General features: G+C 43.2%; 1 protein-coding gene across 1 annotated transcript; it reads left to right on the forward strand.

Annotated features, from left to right (window-relative positions):
• Positions 1-5,052: 5,052 nt before the first annotated feature.
• Positions 5,053-13,594, forward strand: LOC133066285 (pregnancy-associated glycoprotein 1-like). Its single transcript, XM_061157204.1, has 8 exons — positions 5,053-5,105; positions 6,180-6,330; positions 7,308-7,425; positions 7,525-7,640; positions 8,822-9,018; positions 11,427-11,556; positions 11,644-11,742; positions 13,445-13,594. Exons 1-8 carry the CDS (start codon positions 5,053-5,055, stop codon positions 13,592-13,594), a joined length of 1,014 nt encoding a protein of 337 aa, XP_061013187.1.
• The last annotated feature ends 6,995 nt before the right edge of the window (positions 13,595-20,589 follow it).

Consider the following 20,589-nt stretch of genomic DNA (forward strand, 5'->3'; position numbering starts at 1 on the left):
GCAACATATGGAGGCCAAATAACACGCTTCTGAATAACAAACAAATCAAAGGAGAAATCAAAAAAGAAATAAAAATATGCATAGAAACAAATGAAAATGAAAACACAACAACCCAAAACCTACGGGACAATGTAAAAGCAGTGCTAAGAGGAAGGGTGATAGCAATATAGGCTTACCTCAAGAAACACGAAAAAGTCAAATAAATAACCTAACTCTACACCTAAAGAAATTAGAGAAGGAAGAAATGAAGACCCCCAGGGTTAGTAGAAGGAAACAAAACTTAAAAATTATGGCAGAAATAAATGCAAAAGAAATAAAAGGGACCATAGCAAAAATCAACAAAGCTAAAAGCTGGTTTTTTGAAAAGGTAAATAAAATGGACAAACCGTTAGCCATCAAGAAACAAAGGGGGAAGAACCAAATCAACAAAATTAGAAATGAAAATGGAGAGATCACAACAGACAACATTGAAATACAAAGGATCATAAGAGAATACTACCAGCAGCTATATGCCAATAAAATCAGCAACTTGGAAGAAATGGACAAATTCTTAAAAAGTATAATTTTCAAAACCCGAACAAGGAAGAAATAGAAGATCTTAACAGACCCATCACAAGCACAGAAACTGAAACTGTAATCAGAAATCGACCAGCAAACAAAAGCCCAGAACCAGATGGCTTTACAGCTAAATTCTACCAAAAATTTAGAACCGAGCTAACACCTATCTTACTCAAACTCTCCCAGAAAGTTGCAGAAGAAGGCAAACTTCCAAACTCATTCTATGAGGCCACCATCACACTAATACCAAAGCCATACAAAGATGCCACAAAAAAGAAAACTACAGGCCAATATCACTGATGAGCATAGAAGAAAAATCCTTAACAAAATTCTAGCAAACAGATTCCAACAACATATTAAAAAGATCATACATCATGACAAAGTGGGCTTTATCGAAGGAATGCAAGGATTCTTTAACATCAGCAAATCAATCAGTGTAATACATCACATTAACAAACTGAAAGGTAAAACCCATGTGATTATCTCAATAGATGCAGAAAAAACCTTTGACAAAATTCAACATCCATTTATGAAAAAAACTCTCCAGATAGAAGGAATAGAAGGAACATACCTCAACATAATAAAAGCTCTATATGAAAAACACACAGCAAACATTATCCTCAATGTTGAAAAACTGAAATCACTTCCCTTAAAGTCAGGAACAAGACACGGGTGCCCACTCTCACCACTACTATTCAACATAGTTTTGGAAGTATTGACCACAGCAATCAGAGCAGAAAAAGAAGTAAAAGTAATGCAGATAGGAAAAGAAGAAATAAAACTCTCACTGTTTGCAGATGACATGATCCTCTACATAGAAAACCCTAAAGACTCTACCAGAAAACTAGAGCTAATCAATGAATATAGTAAAGTTGCAGGATATAAAATTAACACACAGAAATCCTTTGCATTCCTATACACAAACAATGAGAAAACAGAAAGAGAAATTAAGGATACAGTACCATTCACCATTGCAACAAAAAGAATAAAATACTTAGGAGTATATCTACCTAAAGAAACAAACGACCTATACAGAGAAAACTATAAAACACTGATGAAAGAAATCAAAGCGGACACAAACAGATGGAGAAATATACCGTGTTCATGGATTGGAAGAATCAAGATTGTGAAAATGACTATACTACCCAAAGCAACCTATAGATTCAATGCAATCCCTATCAAGCTACCAATGGTATTCTTCACAGAACTAGACCAAATAATTATACAATTTGTATGGAAATACAAAAAACCTCGAAGAGCCAAAGCAATCTTGAGAAAGAAGAATGGAACTGGAGGAATCAACCTGCCTGACGTCAGGCACTGCTACAAAGCCACAGCCATCAAGACAGTATGGTACTGGCACAAAGACAGAAATATAGATCAATGGAACAGAATAGAAAGCCCAGAGATAAATCCACATACCTATGGACACCTTATTTTCGACAAAGGAGGCAAGGATATACAATGGAAAAAAGACAAAAAAAAAAAAAAAAGACAAACTCTTTAACAAGTGGTGCTGGGAGAACTGGTCAACCACTAGTAAAAGAATGAAACTAGAACACTTTCTAACACCATACACAAAAATAAACTCAAAATGGATTAAAGATCTAAATGTAAGACCAGAAACTATAAAACTCCTAGAAGAGAACATAGGCAAAACACTCTCCGACATAAATCACAGCAGGATCCTCTATGACCCACCTCCCAGAATATTGGAAATAAAAGCAAAAATAAACAAATGGGACCTAGTGAAACTTAGAAGCTTTTGCACAACAAAGGAAACTATAAGCAAGGTGAAAAAACAGCCTTCAGCATGGGAGAAAATAATAGCAAACGAAGCAACAAAGGATTAATCTCAAAAATATACAAGCAACTCCTGTAGCTCAATTCCAGAAAAATAAATGACCTAATCTAAAAATGGGCCAAAGGACTAAACAGACTTGTCTCCAAAGATGGCATACCGATTGCTAACAAACACATGAAAAGATGCACAACATCACTCGTTATCAGAGAAATGCAAATCAAAACCACAATGAGGTGCCATTACATGCCAGTCAGGATGGCTGCCATCCAAAAGTCTACAAGCAATAAATGCTGGAGAGGGTGTGGAGAAAAGGGAACCCTCTTACACTGTTGGTGGGAATGAAAACTAGTACATCCCTTATAGAGAACAGTGTGGCGATTCCTTAAAAACTGGAAATAGAAATGCCATATGATGCAGCAATCCCACTCTTGGACATACACACCGAGGAAACCAGATCTGAAAAAGACTTGTGCACCCCAATGTTCATTGCAGCACTGTGTATAATAGCCAGGACATGGAAGCAACCTAGATGCCCATCAGCAGATGAATGGATAAGGAAACCATGGTACATATACACTATGGAATATTACAGAGCCATTAAAACTAATTCATTTGAATCGGTTCTAATGAGATGGATGCAACTGGAGCCCATTATACAGAGTGAAGTAAGCCAGAAAGATAAACACCAATACAGTGTACTAACACATGTATATGGAATTGAAAAAGATGGTAATGATAACCCTATATGCAAAACAGAAAAAGAGACACAGTTGTATAGAACAGACATTTGGACTCTGTGAGAGAAGGCAAGGGTGGGATGTTCTGAGAGAATAGCCTTGAAACAAGTATATTATCAAGGGTGAAACAGATCACCAGCCCACGTTGGATACATGAGACAAGTGCTCAGGGCTGGTGCCCTGGGAAGACCCAGAAAGATGGGATGGAGAGGGAGGCAGGAGGGGGGATCGGTAAGGGGAGCACAGGTAAATACCTGGCTGATTCATGTCAATGTATGGCAAAACCACTACAATCTTGTAAAGTAATTAACCTCCAACTAATAAAAATAAATGGAAAAAAAAAAGTCTTCTCCAAGGCCATAGTTCAAAGTGCATATATGTGTGTCATTTGTCAGTGATGTCATATTCCCCCTGTTAGGATTTAACCACCAAAACTGAATTTAAACAATATGTAAAAATGAGGATTAAGACACAGTGCCCCACCTACATACACCTGGCGACAGGAGAGGCTCCTGTTGTATTCAAGGGACAGGCCTGGATAGATCTCATGCTGAAGAGGCCCTGGGAGTCCTGGATGAGTCATTAAACACCACTGTCTGTACTTTGGCTGCCATGGGTGTTTTGTCTTCTTTGATTGGGAAGACCTTTCAAAATAATTTTTTTGTGTGTTTGCTTTGGCAGGCAAAATTTTTCATGGTATAGGCCTTTTAGGGGAAATTATATCAGAAATATATACATTTATCTTCAGCAGTTAAATTTCTGGTTCCCATGTCCCCGATGATCTTTCTTTACAAATAGAAAGGAAACAAACTTGTGCAGTATGCATTCAGTCTCTTTTTAAATCAACCAACTTGAATTATATTCCTCTCTGTCCACACTGTAATCCCAGGTCTAGGCCAGAAACAAAAACCTGCAGAGACTGAAGGCTGATTCCAGCACATCGTTGTGGAGATTTCATTCCCACTGTTTTTGTTTGTTTGTTTGTTTTGTTTTTGGGGAAAAAAAATTAGTTGCTAATTTTTTGTGTACCAGTAGATGGTACACAAATATCCAAACTTCTGATTCACTTGAAACATGGCCAACTGGCCTGCTTTCCAGCATGGTTGAAATGGATGAAAGACTTCTCCCAGGGGTCAGGGTCTAGCATGGCCACCTAGTCCTATTATCATTTCTCTTGCCTCCTGGGTCCATGAGTTTGTGAGAACTAGACTGTGGCTCTCTTAAGATAAAGACTACTTTTGTCTTGATCAACTTTCACTTTGAAGCCTGTAACCCAGAACCCAGCACACATTTCTTCCTTGTATGTTTGTTGGATGATATAAAATATCTTGTGGATGAATATGACATTTTTTCCAATACTGAAACCCATGCAATAGAACTACTGCTGAACCCTAAATCTTTGATGCAGACTGACATCACAGGTCCCCCTGATCTCTGCCATTTGACCCACTACCTAAGGCTAGTTGTATGTCCCTGGGCTGTCCTTGAAGTCTTCACTTTGCCATTTGACAACTTATCCTCCTAGCAATCTCCTCTTCAAAGAAGACAGCAATGCACATCTCATGAAGTGTCTAGGAAGATGACATGAAACCATGAATGTTCATTATGGCCCCTAATTACCATTTTCCTGATGTTCTTATCAGTTTTCTCTAGAAGTAGGCAAGGTTCTCCATCTCCTTAGCTATTCATGCAGATCAGTTAGATTTTCCAGCCAAGTTTCAAGTAAGAGATTACAGTTCAATTGTTTGTGTTCTGAGAAGCTTCAAAGTCCACTTGCCAAGGACACTGATGAAGGTAAAGATTTTATCAAAAGCTTTGTGTTTTTATCAGATCTATTAGTGGCATAAACGGGAAAACGAGGGTAGGTCAGAGCATATATAACTAGGGGCTCCTGGTCACCACTACATGCTAAGAACCCGAACTTCCCTGAGTACTTGGAGCCAGGAAAGAAGCATGAAGTTGCTTGTGCTCCTTGGGCTGGTGGCCTTCTCAGAGTGCATAGTCAAGTAAGTATGGGGACTATAAGCTGCATCATCTTCCTGTGTCGGATTTTTCTTTTCATCTGATTATTCTTCCACCCATCAGGTTTAGATGGGAATGGACTATTTCCCTGACAGTCTTAAAGTTCAACCCTTACTTATTGATAAGTACCTTGCTTTAGGAACTGTGGAGCCCAAGGTTTTTGGTGTAGATTTGCATGGTTGCACAACTCTTGGGGTCCAGTCATGACCAACTGAAAATGCAACTCCTTACAACTGTTCAGTGCACAGTCTATGCAGATGTATGTGTGGTCCTGTGGAATAGCACTTTTCTACATTTTATTTAACATGTCCTCTTTGTTCCCTGTCTACTTCAGTGTGTATATGACTATGTCTGCATCTCTCTATCATTATTATTTTCCTCGCCATCTCTTTGGAATTCTCTGTGAGTGTATATCTCTCTGTGTTGTTTTCTGTCAATTTTTAATGTGACTCATCCTTCCTTCTTGAGCCTCCTAATTTCCCTTACTTATTCCCTATCTCTTGGATTCTTCTTTCAACTCCCTCTTCTCTTTCAACTTGGAGAAAGATACACTGTGATATACAATTTTATATCTGATAAGCATTGTGACCACAGCAACTCAGTAACCTCTTGCATTTCAAATTGCTCCCTTGTAAAAGAGCATAAGAGTCCCCCTTCTAACTCCCTCTTTGAGGTTCTGTGAGAAGGATACAGTGGGATGGCAACAGTAATAGTAATGGCTGTCATTGTTGAGACTTCCTATTTATCAGGTACCTTATATCCAACACTTCACTTATCCCCAAGATATTCTATTTGGAGGGTTTGTATTGCTACATTCCACCATTTTACCGAGGGGGAAACTGAGACACCACATGGTCATGTGGCTTATCCTGGATTGTAGGACAGAAACTTTAATCAAACCTATGTCCTTGCTATGGTATATGCATAAAATTCGATAATAATGTGCCTCATAAAAATGATTAGAAAATACACAGGGCCATTACAATGACAGTTTTACCTGAACACTGACAGCTAATTGTAGCTTCTTCTTTGTTTTCTTTGTCAAATACTCCGTAAAGAATACCTCTAACAAGAGTGCAGATCATGAGAAAATCCCGCAGTCAAAAAAACATGCTGAACAATTTCCTGAAGAAACATGCTTACAGACTGCACCTAACTTCTTCTCCTGGCTCAAATATAACTACTCACCCCCTGAGAAACTTCAAGGATGTGAGTATTTTCAGAGGATGGTGCTCCACAGCGCCCCCTGGTGCTTAGGCCTAGCACCAGGGCTCATCTGGAGGTGCCAGGTGGGAGGTTGGGGTTGGGGTTCCTGCAGGAGGCAGAAACACTGGAAAACAGGGACCCTACCTAGAGGAAAATGCACTCTCATCCTCAACTGTTGGTTTTGTGATGGGCCCGGCCATTACCAAGTGGCAGGTAAATATCCATTTCTGTGTCAAAGATGTGTCATTAGTTTGAGGGAGATTGTTCCTTCTGAAATAAGTGAGTCAGTCAGTTACAGATGAAGAGGGAACCGTCACTGATTAAATGGTAGAATCAATGGCAAAGTAATTGTGAATCCCCAGGCAGAGGAAATCAATTTCCACAGATACAAGAACCACAGTTGTAAAAAGATACTGAACCCGTATTCTGTGTAAGGCCATAAGTATATAACACTGTGGTTACTGTTTTTAGATTAGAGAAAGGGCTTATTTAGTCTTCAAGAATGCTCATGCCAGCCTGAGAGATAGGGATATTAGTAAATAGATGTAAAATGAAAAGGTCACCTGTGTGGTGTTGATTGGATGTGTTCTGAGTTCAGAGGGAGTGGCTGAGGTTGATCAAGAAGGGCGTCCTGGGGAAGGGGGTGTTAAGGCTGGGTTTGAAGAGACTACAGAGCTTCTCAAATGAAGGCACCAGGTCTTCCCTGGGTGTCTAGTGGTCCTGGAGGTCCAGTGGTTATGCCTCTGCGCTTGCAAAGCAGGAGGTACCACTTCAACACCTGGTCATAGAGTCAATATCCTGCATACCATGCAGCACAGGAAAAATATATCAAATGCAGGCACCTCTGTGACCAATGCCAGTGAGCTGCACGGTGGTTAGAAAGTGATCTCAAGAGATATGTGACCTCCAGAGGGAGGCATGAGTGTGAGAATAGATGGTACCCAGTTCTGCACTTACCTACTACCTCCTTTTCCCTGCAGATGTTGTATGTGGGTAACATCACCATTGGAACACCCCCTCAGGAATTCCGGGTTGTCTTTGACACAGGTTCATCTGACTTGTGGGTGCCTTCCATGTTTTGCTCCAGCCAATTCTGTTGTGAGTACAGACACCCCATACCCAGACCATAATTCCGTTGCCCTGCCACCCTGTTTTGCACACTTGGCACCTGATGGCACTTAGCTCTTTTGTCTGCAGCTTCACAGGTATTGTTCAGACATCGTGAGTCTTCCACCTTCTGCCCTACCTACAGGAAATTCAGCCTCGAATACAGTGTTGGGAGAATGAGGGGAGTTGTTTATGACACCGTTCGGGTAAGACTGTAACAAATGCTGAGTCAGGACTGGCTATGGAGTGACCACTGCTTCCAAAACAGATGCAGGCCCTTATGGCAGGACCCTTCCTAGCCTAACTCCTGTAGATATTGGCCATCTTACCCACAGGATCCTGTCCCTGGGAGGCAGTGTCTGTGGTGACACACGAGCGCACAGATTAGCTAACCCAGAAAAAGGCTTGAGATGGGGACTTGCAGCTTCCCTGCCCATGAGCAGTTCGAGGTTCATTTTGCTGGGACAAGCACCCACTTTTATATTCTCAGACTGTTCCAGGCACTTTCAGGTGATAAGTGGTTTAGTCCTGAAACAACCCCACACAGCAGTTACTCTGATTAGCTCATGAGACATATGAGGAAACTAAGGTGCAGACAGCAAGGGCCTTGCTGAGCACAAGCATGTGGTAAACAGTGGAGCTCGGCTGGCTTTTCAGGACTGAAGTTGCTGTGGGGTGTTTGGGGACAGGATAAAACTGATCTGGGGACCCTCGGGGTATTCAAGGGCTTCAGGTATCCAGACTGGGAAACTGGAGGCCTGAGAAGCTAGGGGGTCTGATAAATGAGTTCTCACTCTAGGGGGCCTTTGAGAGTCCAACAAAACTTATGGCCTGCTTCCCCCAAAGTACTTGAGTAGTTTCCCCCTCTCTCTTTCTCTCTCATACACACTCACACAAAGACACACATATCCCCAAAAGTCAATCCCCAGGCAGGAATTTCATAGATCCCTGCAAGTAAGAATGTGTTTTTGGCTTCTGTCTTCCTGGACAGATGCAGAATCCACAGTACCTTACAAGAATGCAGTCCATTCCTGTCATTAGGTCACAGTGATGCCAAAGAAAAGGGTGCCTTGCTCTCGACTCCTTTTGTCCACAAGGGGGCACCGATGGGCCCTGACCTGGCTTTTGGTTGCCCCACCTGTATAGAAGCCAGGAGGCCAATTTGACTCACTCAGGTGGTGTTCTTCAGAGAGGCAGATGTTTTAAAATTCACAGCCTCTCACAAATGAAACCCAAATCCCCTCCCAGCTTGGTATAACTGCCTGAGGTCCACTGAACACACAGCCCAGCCTCAATTCTTCTCTGAGGATCTAATGGCAATGCACCCCAGCCTAGTCCTATCCCCAGTTCATGTATCTGTAAGTGGGATCACTCTTCTCTCACACAGATTGGGGACCTTGTAAGTACTGACCAGGCATTTGGTCTAAGCATGGAACATTCCGGGTTTGAGGGAAGGTCTATTGATGGCATCTTGGGCTTGAACTACCCCGACTTATCTTTCAGCGGAGACACCCCCCCCATCTTTGACAACCTGATGAATCAAGGTGCCATTTCTGAGCCGGTTTTTGCCTTCTACCTGAGCAAGAAAGTCTGAGATGGACAATCCATTTCTCCAAATTAGCTGTAATTTGCTTTCAGTTGTAGAAAATTTATAGAACACTTGATAAAGAAGTATCCTGAGAGATAATCTAATCCAAGATAACTATGGCCCCAGGGCTCTACCTGGCATCAACACTGGCTTTTATAAATAACGTTTTATTGGAACATAACCCTGCTCCTGTGCTCAAGATCTGTAACTTGGTCTAGGGGGATGAGTGAGGAGGGAGACTAATGGAAGGCAACAGGAAACAAGTTGAAGGAAAAGGCATTAGGATTTGCTTATGAATTTGATAAGGAAGGAGAAGGATGGTGGGTATCTTTCCTTCCTCATTAGCATTTCACTGCGAGCCCAGGACCAGCTAGCAATTTGCAAGAGCCAGTGAAAAAGGAAAGTGTGGGACATAAAACAAAAGTGTGGGACCCCTTGTTCAAGAAATATTAGGCATTTCAAGACAGGGAGAGCAGAGGTGGTGTCCCTTCTGAGTGTGGGGCCCTTTGGACAGTAGAGGTCAGAGGCCAGTGGAGCCAAATCTGGGTGACCTGATCCCACACCCTTAGCACTCCCAGGCCTTGATTTTCCTGAAAAATGACAAAGTGGACAAGGGGAAAGACAGAATGCTTTAGCACCCTGTCCTCTGAGGGTGTCTGAGCACTCAGGTCACAGGAGGTCCAGGGCATCTTCAGAGGATATAGTGGGTGGAACCCATCCAGGTTACTCAGGTTCTACCCTCCTCTGTGCCACTCATTAGCCAGTAACTGACCTCAGTCTGGTTCTCAATTGCTCCGAGACTCGATTTCTGCATCTGTCGATGAGGACCTTATTAGGGCCTTGATGGGTGGAGAAGCAAATCTCTCAGACAGTGCTGTCTTCTCTCTACAGAAGCAAGCCGGAGGGCAGTGTGGTGATGTTTGGTGGGGTAGATAAATCCTACTACCAGGGATCGCTCAACTGGGTACCATTGACTCAAGCAAACGACTGGCATGTACACATGGACCGGTAAGCCTCTCCTTCTGACAGTCAGCCCAAGGGATGCTCCCAATTCTGTACATGGACACAGGAAGACACACACAAATGCATTCTCAGACAAATAGTCACAGAGACATAAACACCACCCACAATGACACAGACAGACACACAGACACATGGAAAAAACAAGCAGACACATATAAACATACACATAGACACCTATAAACATGCATAGCTAGTCAGAGATACAGAAGCACACACAGAGATACATACAAGCACATATACAAATAAACACACAAGCACATAGGTACACAAACAGCCCATGGGTTCATAATCCCCAGGCCTCCTGACCAGGGCTCTGCCCAGGGTCCTCACAGGGTCCAGAGAGGTCTGTGCAGCTGGGAGAGCACTAAACCCACTGCCCTGTGAGGTGGGGAGCACAGTCAGAGGACTCTATAATGTGGTGACAGGTATAGGGAAGGTTTTACCAGCCTGAACAGAGTTATGATATGATGACCAAATGTCCAGGGCTACCTGGTACCAAGGAAATTCTCAGTACAGATAAATGTCAGTTTAAAATCAGGGAAAGTCCTGAGCAAATGGGGAAAACTGGTATCCTTATAGAGAAGCTACCCAGCAGTGGAGAGAGGTTGGCTGAAGTCTTAAGATGTTAAAGCAACAAATAAAAAAGACTCCTCACATCCCTGGGCACAGAGTGGGGCAGGGGCTATAACTGAGAGAATCAGAAAGGTGGGATCCAGGAGTGACCTGAGGATAAGAGGCAATAACTGATAGGATTCTGTGTGATATGCTCAGACAAAAGCTGACCTGTCCTTTGGAGTTTCTGTGGGCTAGTCATATATTTCCTGGCCAGGGTCTCAGGGTCTGAGCTGGTTGTAGGAGCAGTGCTGGGAGACACCCTCTCCCAGAGGAGCCCCTCTTTCCCCTACTATGAGAATCTGCTGCCCCTGTGAATCTCAGGCAATGAGAATAAAACTTGCCCTCACATTTAAGAAGGCAGATGCACAGAAATGACACACACACTTAGTGAATTATGACTTTGGTACATGCTAGATGTGCGGAAGGGTCTACAGAGAGTGACCAAGAAAGGAGACTGATAAACACCTGGGGAAACTCTTCCTTGTAAACAGTACAATTAAGCTGGAATCTGCAAGATGAGAAGAAATTTTCTAGTCAAAGGGGAGGGGAGACTTTTAGGAAGGAAGACCAGCTTGTGTCAAGGAACAAAACATCCTGGTGTATTCAAGAACTGCATTCAAGGATGTCAAGGGAGGTGCCGTGTCGAGAGCAGATGAAGAGAGTCAGGACAAGAGACAAAGGGCTGTTTAGGAGACAGTCAGGAAGGGGGCAGCTCTGGGGAGACTCAGAGTGACCTCGATGCCCACTTTGTTCCACTGTCTCTCAGCATCTCCATTAACAGCCGGGTTATTGCTTGTAATGGCGGCTGTGAGGCCTTTGTGGACACTGGGACATCACTGATCCTTGGTCCAAGAAGACTGGTCGATAACATCCTGAGACTCTTCGGCGCCACCAAGGTGAAAGGTCATGCCCCAGGGTCACTCCCAGTCTCCACACACATCAAGGATCTCCAGGGCCAACCTTTCTCCCTCTCTCTCTAATAGCACTATGTTTCATGTTCTGCGGTCAACACCCTGCCCTTTATTAACTTCACCATCAACGGCATCAAATACCCACTGCCAGCTCAAGCCTACACCATCAAGGTGAGGGGACAATACTGAGGGTTGGTTCTCAAACTGGAGCTTGCAGGATCCCCTGGGCTGCTGCTGGGAGGAGGGCGCCCTCTGCAGGCCATGTCACACCATTGCAGATGCTACTGAGCCTTGTGGCTGGGCCAGTGCCTCCCACAGAACCAACTACTTGGGAGTAAAGGGCCGTCTGGGACACTGATCATCCTGAAATAAATGTGGAGATGCCACACCATGCTGGCATGGTGGGAGTCACAAGGAGAGGGGAACACTGAGGTCCTCAGTCCTCAGAGAGTTTCATTTCAATCTGAACCCTTAGGTGCATGAACATGAAAGTCAGCACTAGCAGTCCCTGAAATAGGCCATGTTACAAGGTGAATGGCTGGGGACAATCCCAGTGTGATGTCCCATCATAAATTAACAGTCTCCCATCCCTTTTCAAAGCTTTCCTGCTTTGGATGATAAATTACATGGTCACCCTAGATCTCGGTTGCTTCTTCCCCTTGCTCTGGCCAGGTGTCCCCTTTGTGAACTGGGGCACCTGACCCCTCTGTGGGGATGTTGGATACGAAGGTGAATAAAGGGCGCACAGTGACTGCTCACCCTGGCACAGGGTGGAGGCTTCATATCAGCCCCCTGTGGGAGTACATAGCAGGCTGATGGGCTCAAAGAAGGCTTTGAGGAACAGAGGGAATCTCAGGAGTTCTAAAATCAGAAACTCATGGAGCCGTATGGAGGGTTGCTTGGTTCTAGGTAACACTGCACTGGACTCCATGCAAATGGCATCCCAAGGTGCTCTGCACTGGGGCACTGGGGACTTACTAAGGGTGATGAGGGCTACGGACTGACCGGTGGGAATGGGGAACCAGAGTGAGTTACCCAACCAATCCTGTAGTGGCCAAAGAGGGTGAGTGTGGGCCGAAGGAGGTTTTCCACAGTTCCTGAGTGAAGTCTTCAAGAACGTGCTCTGTCCACTGCTATATTTAAGATGGATAACCAACAATGAGTGACTGTGTAGCACAGGGAACTCCACTCAGTTATATGACAGCCTGGATGGGAGGGGTAACTTTGGGAACAGGATACGTAGATACATACAATTGAGTCGGTTTTTTGTCCACCTGAAACCCAGAATATTGTTAATCAGCTATACTGCAATAAAAAAATAGATTTTTAATACAGAGGAATTGTGGGGATTGTGGTGATGCCAGAGGGGGACCTGCATTCTTGGTAGAGAAAACAAGGAGCAGGAGTCAGGAGGAAAGAAACAGGGAGTGAGGAGAACCAGGGGACACTCTTGTTCTTTTCTAAAAATTGTATTGAAGTGTGGCTGATCTTCAGTGTCGCCTTAAGTTCTGCTGCACAGCAATGTGACTCAGTTATACACATAAAAATATATATTCTTTTTCTTATTCTTTTTCATGGGGTTTATCACTGGATATTGAATATAGTTCCTTACTCTCTACAATAGGACTTTGCTTTTTATCATTACAGTGTTTCCCCAACCCCAGTCCTCCACTCACCACACCCTTCCTCATGGCAGCCACATGTATGGGCCATTTTTGGCTTTGGATGAACTCTCACATGCCCTGAAGCTCATAAAACTACTTGATACATACCAGAAGAGGGAAATAAAACCAAGAAGTGTGCTGGGTCTGGATATTAGTGGGAGTTGCATGTAAGGGCTCAGGCTGACTGGTGTGTGTCTCTGACTCCCCAGGATTCTAGTGGCAGCTGCTATATTAGCTTTAGAGAGAACCAAGAGAGTACATCTACAGAGACCTGGGTCCTGGGTGACGTCTTCCTGAGGCTGTATTTCTCGGTCTTTGATCGAGGAAATGACAGGATTGGCCCGGCACAGGCAGTGTAAATGCTGGGAGTGATTCAGGAATCAGTAAGGCCACTCCTAACACACCCTCACTCACACTTAGGGCACTCCTGCCCAGGATGGTGATGAACTGCATTTTGTGGTCTGCACACCCTATTCTCAGTAAAGAATAAAGGGTTTCACACATAATGGTGCTGAAATCAATGGGTGCCTCTGTTTGTGTCTGGGAGTGAAGGATCTAGAACCAAGTCTGAATCGAAACTGAAAGGAGCCCAACTCCAATTGGCTTCAAAGAAATGGGAGACTCATTGAATTGATTCTGGGAATCCAGGAAACAAAAATCAGAGCAAATACAAAGATCTCAGTGACTGGACACAAGAAATCAGAAGTCATCAGTTTTCTCTTTCTCACCCTCGCTCTTTCCATTTGCTCTACTTTGGGGGTCTTAGCCTGACAACTTTCTTCCTTAAGGCTTCTACACCTAGTGAGGGAGTCCAAGCTACCTTCCCTAGTGTTTTTTATCCCCAGGGCATCACCTAGTAAGGAAAGAAGCTCGAGATGTCAGAGTTCAATGATGTTTTCTGAATGACCCACCTCAGATCTCCTGTACAGCCCCAGATCAGCCATCCTGGCAGGGCCATGGGGTCCTATGACTGGGTTTACATGGCCATTGGCCCTGACCCAGCAGCACACATAATTCTCAGTTTCCTCCAGAACTACATGATTGAAGGTGGGGAAAGACAGCCCCAAGGAGAGCGACTGGGGATGGTCTAGGCCATGGAAGAGTTCGTGATGACCCACCAACTCCACCACCTCCTCACTCAGAGGAATTCTAAGGGGTAAAGAAATAGACTCTCTTTGTCCCATCTCAGATGATCTTATCACTGGGCTTCTCCTCCCGGGGAATTTGGGTGAGGTAGTTCCTGCAGAGCTGGTTCCCTCTTGTTCCCACACCCCAGTCACCAGCTCTCTGCCACATATGCCTGCTCTGTCCTTGCCAGTCCTACTTGGTAAGTGATGGCCCCAGTGGATCCCTGAGGCATCCCCCTCCCCCAGGGACCAGAATGCCCCTTCCTTGGCCTCCAATGCTGCTGGGGACAATGCAATGCATGTATCGGGGGACCCAGTGTACACAGAGTGTTCAGCCTTTCTGAGCTTCCTCCAGGGGTGGAGCTACAAACTCTTTGATTGGAGCTGCCATGGTAAGGCACTTTTGCAGTGGAAGCATCCATTCTCTCCACCTGGAGGCCCTCAGTAGATGCCTCAGCTGAGACAGCAGGGGTAAGATGTTGATGTCCTTTTAGATTTACTGGTTTGATCTCCTTGTTGTATAAGGGACTCCCAAGAATCTTCTGAAGCACCACAGTTCAAAAGCTCAGTTTTTTGCCATTCACCCTTACTTATGGTCCAGATAGCACATCTACACATGATTACTGGAAAAATCATACTTTTGACACTACAGACCTCTGTAGCAAAGTGACTCTCTGCTTTTTAACACACTGTCCAGTTTCATAGCCTTTCTTCCTTCCAAGGAGCAAATGTTTTTTAATTTTGTGGTTGCAGTCAAGTTCCATAGTGATTTTGGGGCCCAAGAAAAATTTCTGCCACTGTTTCCACTTTCCCTCATCTATATGCCTTGAAGTGGTGGGACTGGATGCCTTGAATGTTGAGTATTTTTTTGTGAATAGTTTTTTGAATGTTGAGTTTTAAGTCAATTTTTGCATCTCCTCTCCTATCAAGAGGCTCTTTAGTTCTTTTCTTTCTGCCATTAGGGAGGTGTCATCTTCATATCTTTGGATGTTAATACTTCTCCCAGCAATTTGACTCCAGCTTGGGGTTTATGTAGTCCAGCATATCGAATGATGTATCCTACATAGAAGTTAAATAACAAGAGTGACAATGTACACCTTGTCACGCTCTATTCCCAATTTTAAATCTTTCAGATGTTCCATGTCTGATTCTAACTGCCACTTTTTGACCTACATACAGACTTTTCAGGAGACAGGTAAGGTGATCTGGTACTCATATTTCCTTAGGAATTTTCCACAGTGTATTGTGGTCCACCCAATGAAAGACTTTAGCATAGTCAGTGAAACACAGGGAAATGATTTTCTGGGATTCCCTTGCTTTCTCTGTGATGCAATGCATGTTGGCAATATGATCCCTGCTTCTTCAAACCAGTTTGTACATCTGGAAGTTCTCAGTTCAAGTACTGTTGAAGCTTACCTTGAAGGATTTCAAGCATTACCTTGCTAGCAAGTGAGATGAGCACAATTGCATGATAGGTTGAACATTGTTTGAAATTGCCTTTCTTTTGGATTGGTTGAAAACTGATCTTTTCCTGCACTGTGGCCACTGCTGAGTTTTCCAAATTGCTGACATATTGATTGCAGCAGTTTTATAGCCTCATTCCTTAGGATGTTTTAAACAGCTCAGCTGGAATTCCATCACCTCTACTAGCATTGTTTGTAGTGATGCTTCCAAAGACTTACTTGACTTCATACTCCAGTATATCTGGCTTTACAAGAGTCACCAAGGCATCATCCCTATCCTGAATTTATGACCATCTTTGTACAGTTCATCTGGGCATTCTTGCCACCTCCTCTTAATCTCGTCTTCTTCTGGTAGGTCTTGACTTTGCTCTCCTTTATTGTGCCCATCTTTGCATGAAGTGTTCCTCTGGTAACTCCAATTTTCCTAAAGAGTCCTACTCTCTTTACAGTTCTATTATTTTCCTCTAATTCTTGCACTGTTCACTTATGAAAACTTTCTTATGCCTCCTTGCTTTTCTCTGGAAGTCTGCATTCCATTGGGTATATCTTGCCCTTTCTCCTTTGCTTTCACTTCTCTTATTTTCTCAGCTGTTTTTAAGACCTCCTCAGGCAACCACTTTTCCTGCTCATATTTGGTTTTCTTGGGGATGGTTTTGGTGACCGCCTCCCGTACAATGTTACAAACTTCCTTCCAAAGTTATGCAGGCTACCAGACCTAATCCCTTGAATCTATTTTTCATCTCCACTATATAATCATAAGGGATTTGATTCAGGTCATACCTGAATGTTCTAGTGGTTTTCCTTACTTTCTTCAGTTTAAGCCTGAATATTGCTTGCTTCTGCCTAAGCATTGGTGTCAGATCACCATCCACCACTCCCAGGGGGTGTGGAGCAAAAACACACAAATTGAGGACTATTGCCCTGGGCTTTTGCTTGGCCATTCACGTGTATAGGTGTGTGAACTTGATCAACTCCCTCAACCTCAGTTGCTCATCTGGAAAATGGGCACCATGATGATAATTCCACCTTCTAGATTGCATGCGTGCCTGCTAAGTACAAGTGGCACTGAGAGGGCTTTCTGGGTTCCTGAGTCTGGAACAAACATGAATTATCCTCCCACCCGGGGAGAAGGGAATCTTCTGTTTAGAGGTTATGGCTGCCATCCCCAAGGCTAAATATTGATGCATGCCAAATGACCTCTATTTCTGAACCATGACACAGAAGTCTGACTGAGTCGATGCTTCTGTTTTGTTGGCTTCAACAAGAGCTAATGATTACTGGCTCAGATTACTCCTTTCCCTGCCTTACCTGTCAGCCTTTCCTTGCCAACTACTTCTAACCTGAAATAGCACTGCACAGAGAGTTGTAAGGCTTTTGGTCTCTTGTCAGTTTCCCACATCTCCAGCACAGCAACAAGTAGCTGTTTTGGCTACTTGTCATAGCAACAGCTATTGCAACCTGTACAGTCCAATCTCAGCCTGTTAAATGAAACTACCCCCATTTGGCCCCTCATGTTGAAATTACCTACAGTTGCCTTAGAAACCTTCCTATGCTTCCTGTTTGAGGATGAAATATGTGTGGACCTCATCTAGTGTTCTTTCCCAAGCATGATTCCAACCATGTAGTGAAGTAACTAGACATTGAGTCATCTAACTATCCACAGGAATTGACAAAAGCAAACCACCCATCATGCATTTCTCGCTTGGCCCAAAACACCACTGAAGTGATCTTTTGCAACAAAAGGATATGTTGGCATGTACACTCCAGAAGGGACACTTTTTCGGGATTCGTTTTCCACCTAGTGCAGAATGTTTACCACATGCCTTGCCCTCCCACAGCTGGTCACCTGGTCTTTGCAGACTCAGCCCACTCCAGTTTCCTTCCACATCCCTCAGTAAAATCTATAGAACAAACTCAGTCAAAGTTCTTACTCCTGCAGAAAACATTTTTGTTTGTTTGTTTTTCCAGAAAACAATGTTTGGTAACACATTCAAAATCTTGTGCTCCTTGCCTTGGATTCAAGAACCTGCATGAGAGAATGGGAAGCCTCTCCTGCCACCTAAATATTTCTCTACTCCCACCAGGGCCAGAGGTTTCATGAGACCCTCTGTTCTCATCGGTATTATTCATTTGCTAAGTCATGTCTGACTCCTTGGGATTACATGTATGGCAACAGAACAGACTTTCCTGTCTTTCACTATTTTGTGTAGTTTCCTCAAACTCATGTCCACTGATTCGGTGATGCCATCACACCGTCTCATCCCTTTGTTCCCTATCCTTCTGTCTACAATCTTTCCCAGCATCAGGGTCTCTTCCAATGAACTGGCTATTCACATCAGATGGTGCAAGTGTTGGGGCTTCATCTTCAACATCAGTCCTCCCACTGAATGTTGCTCTACCACTTCCAAAACAAAACTCATGTTTCCAATCACCCAACAAAATTGAGCATTGAGAAAGTTTAATAGAACAGGAATCTTGTCATCTGGGAAATTCCAGCACTTCCGCCCTGCCTTTCTCTTACCATTCTCTTCACCTGGCATAGAGTTGCTTCACTACAGCTCCTCCAGCTTGAAACGGCCTGCCAACACATCATTGTCAGCTATCCAGGAATTGTTCCTTCCTCCTTACCCAAAGACTTCTGCCTGCTCACTGATGTCCTCTGTACCTCAGTTCAGTTCAGTTTCTTAGTCATGTCCAACTGTTTGCTTTATCATGGGGTGCAGCATGCTTGAGTTCCCTGTCCAGCACCAACTCCCACAGCTTGCTCAAACTCATTTTCATCAAGTTGGTGATGCCACCCAATAATTTCGTTTTCTGTCTTCAACTTTGCCTCCTGCCTTTAATCTTTCCCAGCTTCAGGGTCTTATCTAATGAGTCAGTTCTTCCCATCAGGTGGCCAAAGTATTGGAGGTTCAGCTTCAGCATTTGTCCTTCCAAAAAACATTCAGGAATGATTTTCTTTAGGATGGACTGGTTGGATCTCCTTACAGTTCATGGGACTCTCAAGAGTCTTGTCCAATACCACAGTTCAAAAGCATCAGTTCTTTGGTACTCAGCTTTCTTTATGGCCCAGCTCTCACATCCACCCACTACTTATGGAAAAAGCCATAGCTTTGACTATACACAGGTTTACTGGTAAAGGAATGTCTCTGCTTTTTCATATGCTGTCAAGGTTTTTCATAGTTTTTTTTTTTTTCCCCAAGGAGTAAGTGTCTTTTTTGTCACAGCTGCAGTCACTATCTGCAGTGATTTTGGATCCCAGGAAAATAAAGTCTGTCACTGTTTTCATTGTTTCTCCATGTATGTGCCATGAAGTAATGGAACTGGATGCAACTATCCTTGTTTTTTGATCTCTATATACCACATCAAAGACATCTGCAAGAAAATGAAATGCAAAAAGGCAAAATGGTTGTCTGAGGAGACCTTACAAATAACTTAAGAAAGAAGAGAAGCAAAAGTCAAAAGAGAAAAGAAAGACATATCCTGTGAATGTAGAATTCCAAAGTATAGCAAGAAGAGATTAAAAAAAAAAAAAAAAAAAGCCTTTCTAAGTGATCAGTGCAAAGAAATAGAGGAAAACAATAGAATTAGAAAGATCAGAGATCTGCTTAAGAGGTAGGGAAAGAACATTTCATGCCAGAGGGCACAATGAAAGCCAGAAATGGCATGAATCTAGCAGAAGCAGAATATATTACAAAGAGGTTGAAAGAATATATAGAATTATACAAAAAGGGTATTAATGACCCAGATAACCACGATGGTGTGATCACTCACCTAGGGCAAGAAATCCTGAAATGCGAAGTCAAGGGGGCCTTTAGAAGCAAAACTAGGAGCAAAGCTAGTGGAGGTGATGGAATTGCAGTTGCGCTATTTGAAATCCTAAAAAAGCAAACAAACAAACAAAAAAAAAAACGATGCGGTTAAAGTGCTGCACTCAAAATGTGAGCAAATTTCGAAAACTCAGCAGTGGACACAGGACTGGAAATGTCGCTTTGATTGCAATCCCAAAGAAAGGCGATTTCAAAGAATGTTCAACTACCACACAGTTGCACTCATCTCACATGCTACCAAAGTAATTTCTCCAAGCAAGTCTTCAACAGTACATGAACTGTGAAATTCTATATATTCAAGCTGGATTTAGAAAAGGCAGAGGAACCAGGGATCAAATTGTCAACATCCACTGGATCATAAAAAAAGCAAGATAATTCCAGAAATACACCTACTTCTGCTTTATTGAGCAGGCAAAAGTCCTTGATTGTGGGTTACAACAAACTCTGGAAAACTTACAGAGATTGGAATACCAGACCACCTTATCTTCCTTCTGAGAAATCTGTATGTAGGTCACGAAGCAACAGATAGAACTGAACATGGAACAACAGACTGGTTTCAAATCAGGAAAGGAGTACGTAAAGCCTGTATATTGTTGAGAGAGTTAATTCCTAGGCAGACTGATAAGAAGCCCAGGGGTCCCCAACGAGAGACGGGTCTGGAATTCTCAAGGAGGAAGAAAGGACAAACTTTCTTTGTCTCTCTACATTCCTTAGGATTATATAATGATAATGTATACTGTTTAAAAATAATTAATGGATGAAACCTTACTGTATTGACTTCTCATGATGTGAATGGAATCTTAAATTCTAAGGTTAATATTTGGATGACAGACTGTAGGCTTGTTAAATATCAGTCATTGTTGTCAGAAGGACCAGGAACTAAGCTTAAAGTTTGTAGAAATTTAAATCCTGCCATTTTTCTTCCTGAGAAGGA

The sequence above is a fragment of the Dama dama genome, chromosome 2, assembly GCF_033118175.1.
Source record: "Dama dama isolate Ldn47 chromosome 2, ASM3311817v1, whole genome shotgun sequence".
Lineage (NCBI taxonomy): Eukaryota > Metazoa > Chordata > Mammalia > Artiodactyla > Cervidae > Dama > Dama dama.

Coding starts and splice junctions, on each gene's coding strand:
- LOC133066285 (XM_061157204.1), top strand. CDS start 5,053: ATGAAGTTGCTTGTGCTCCTTGGGCTGGTGGCCTTCTCAGAGTGCATA. Junction 7,426..7,524: donor TTGCTCCAGCCAATTCTGTT/GTGAGTACAGAC, acceptor TTTTGTCTGCAG/CTTCACAGGTATTGTTCAGA. Junction 11,557..11,643: donor GACTCTTCGGCGCCACCAAG/GTGAAAGGTCAT, acceptor TCTCTCTAATAG/CACTATGTTTCATGTTCTGC.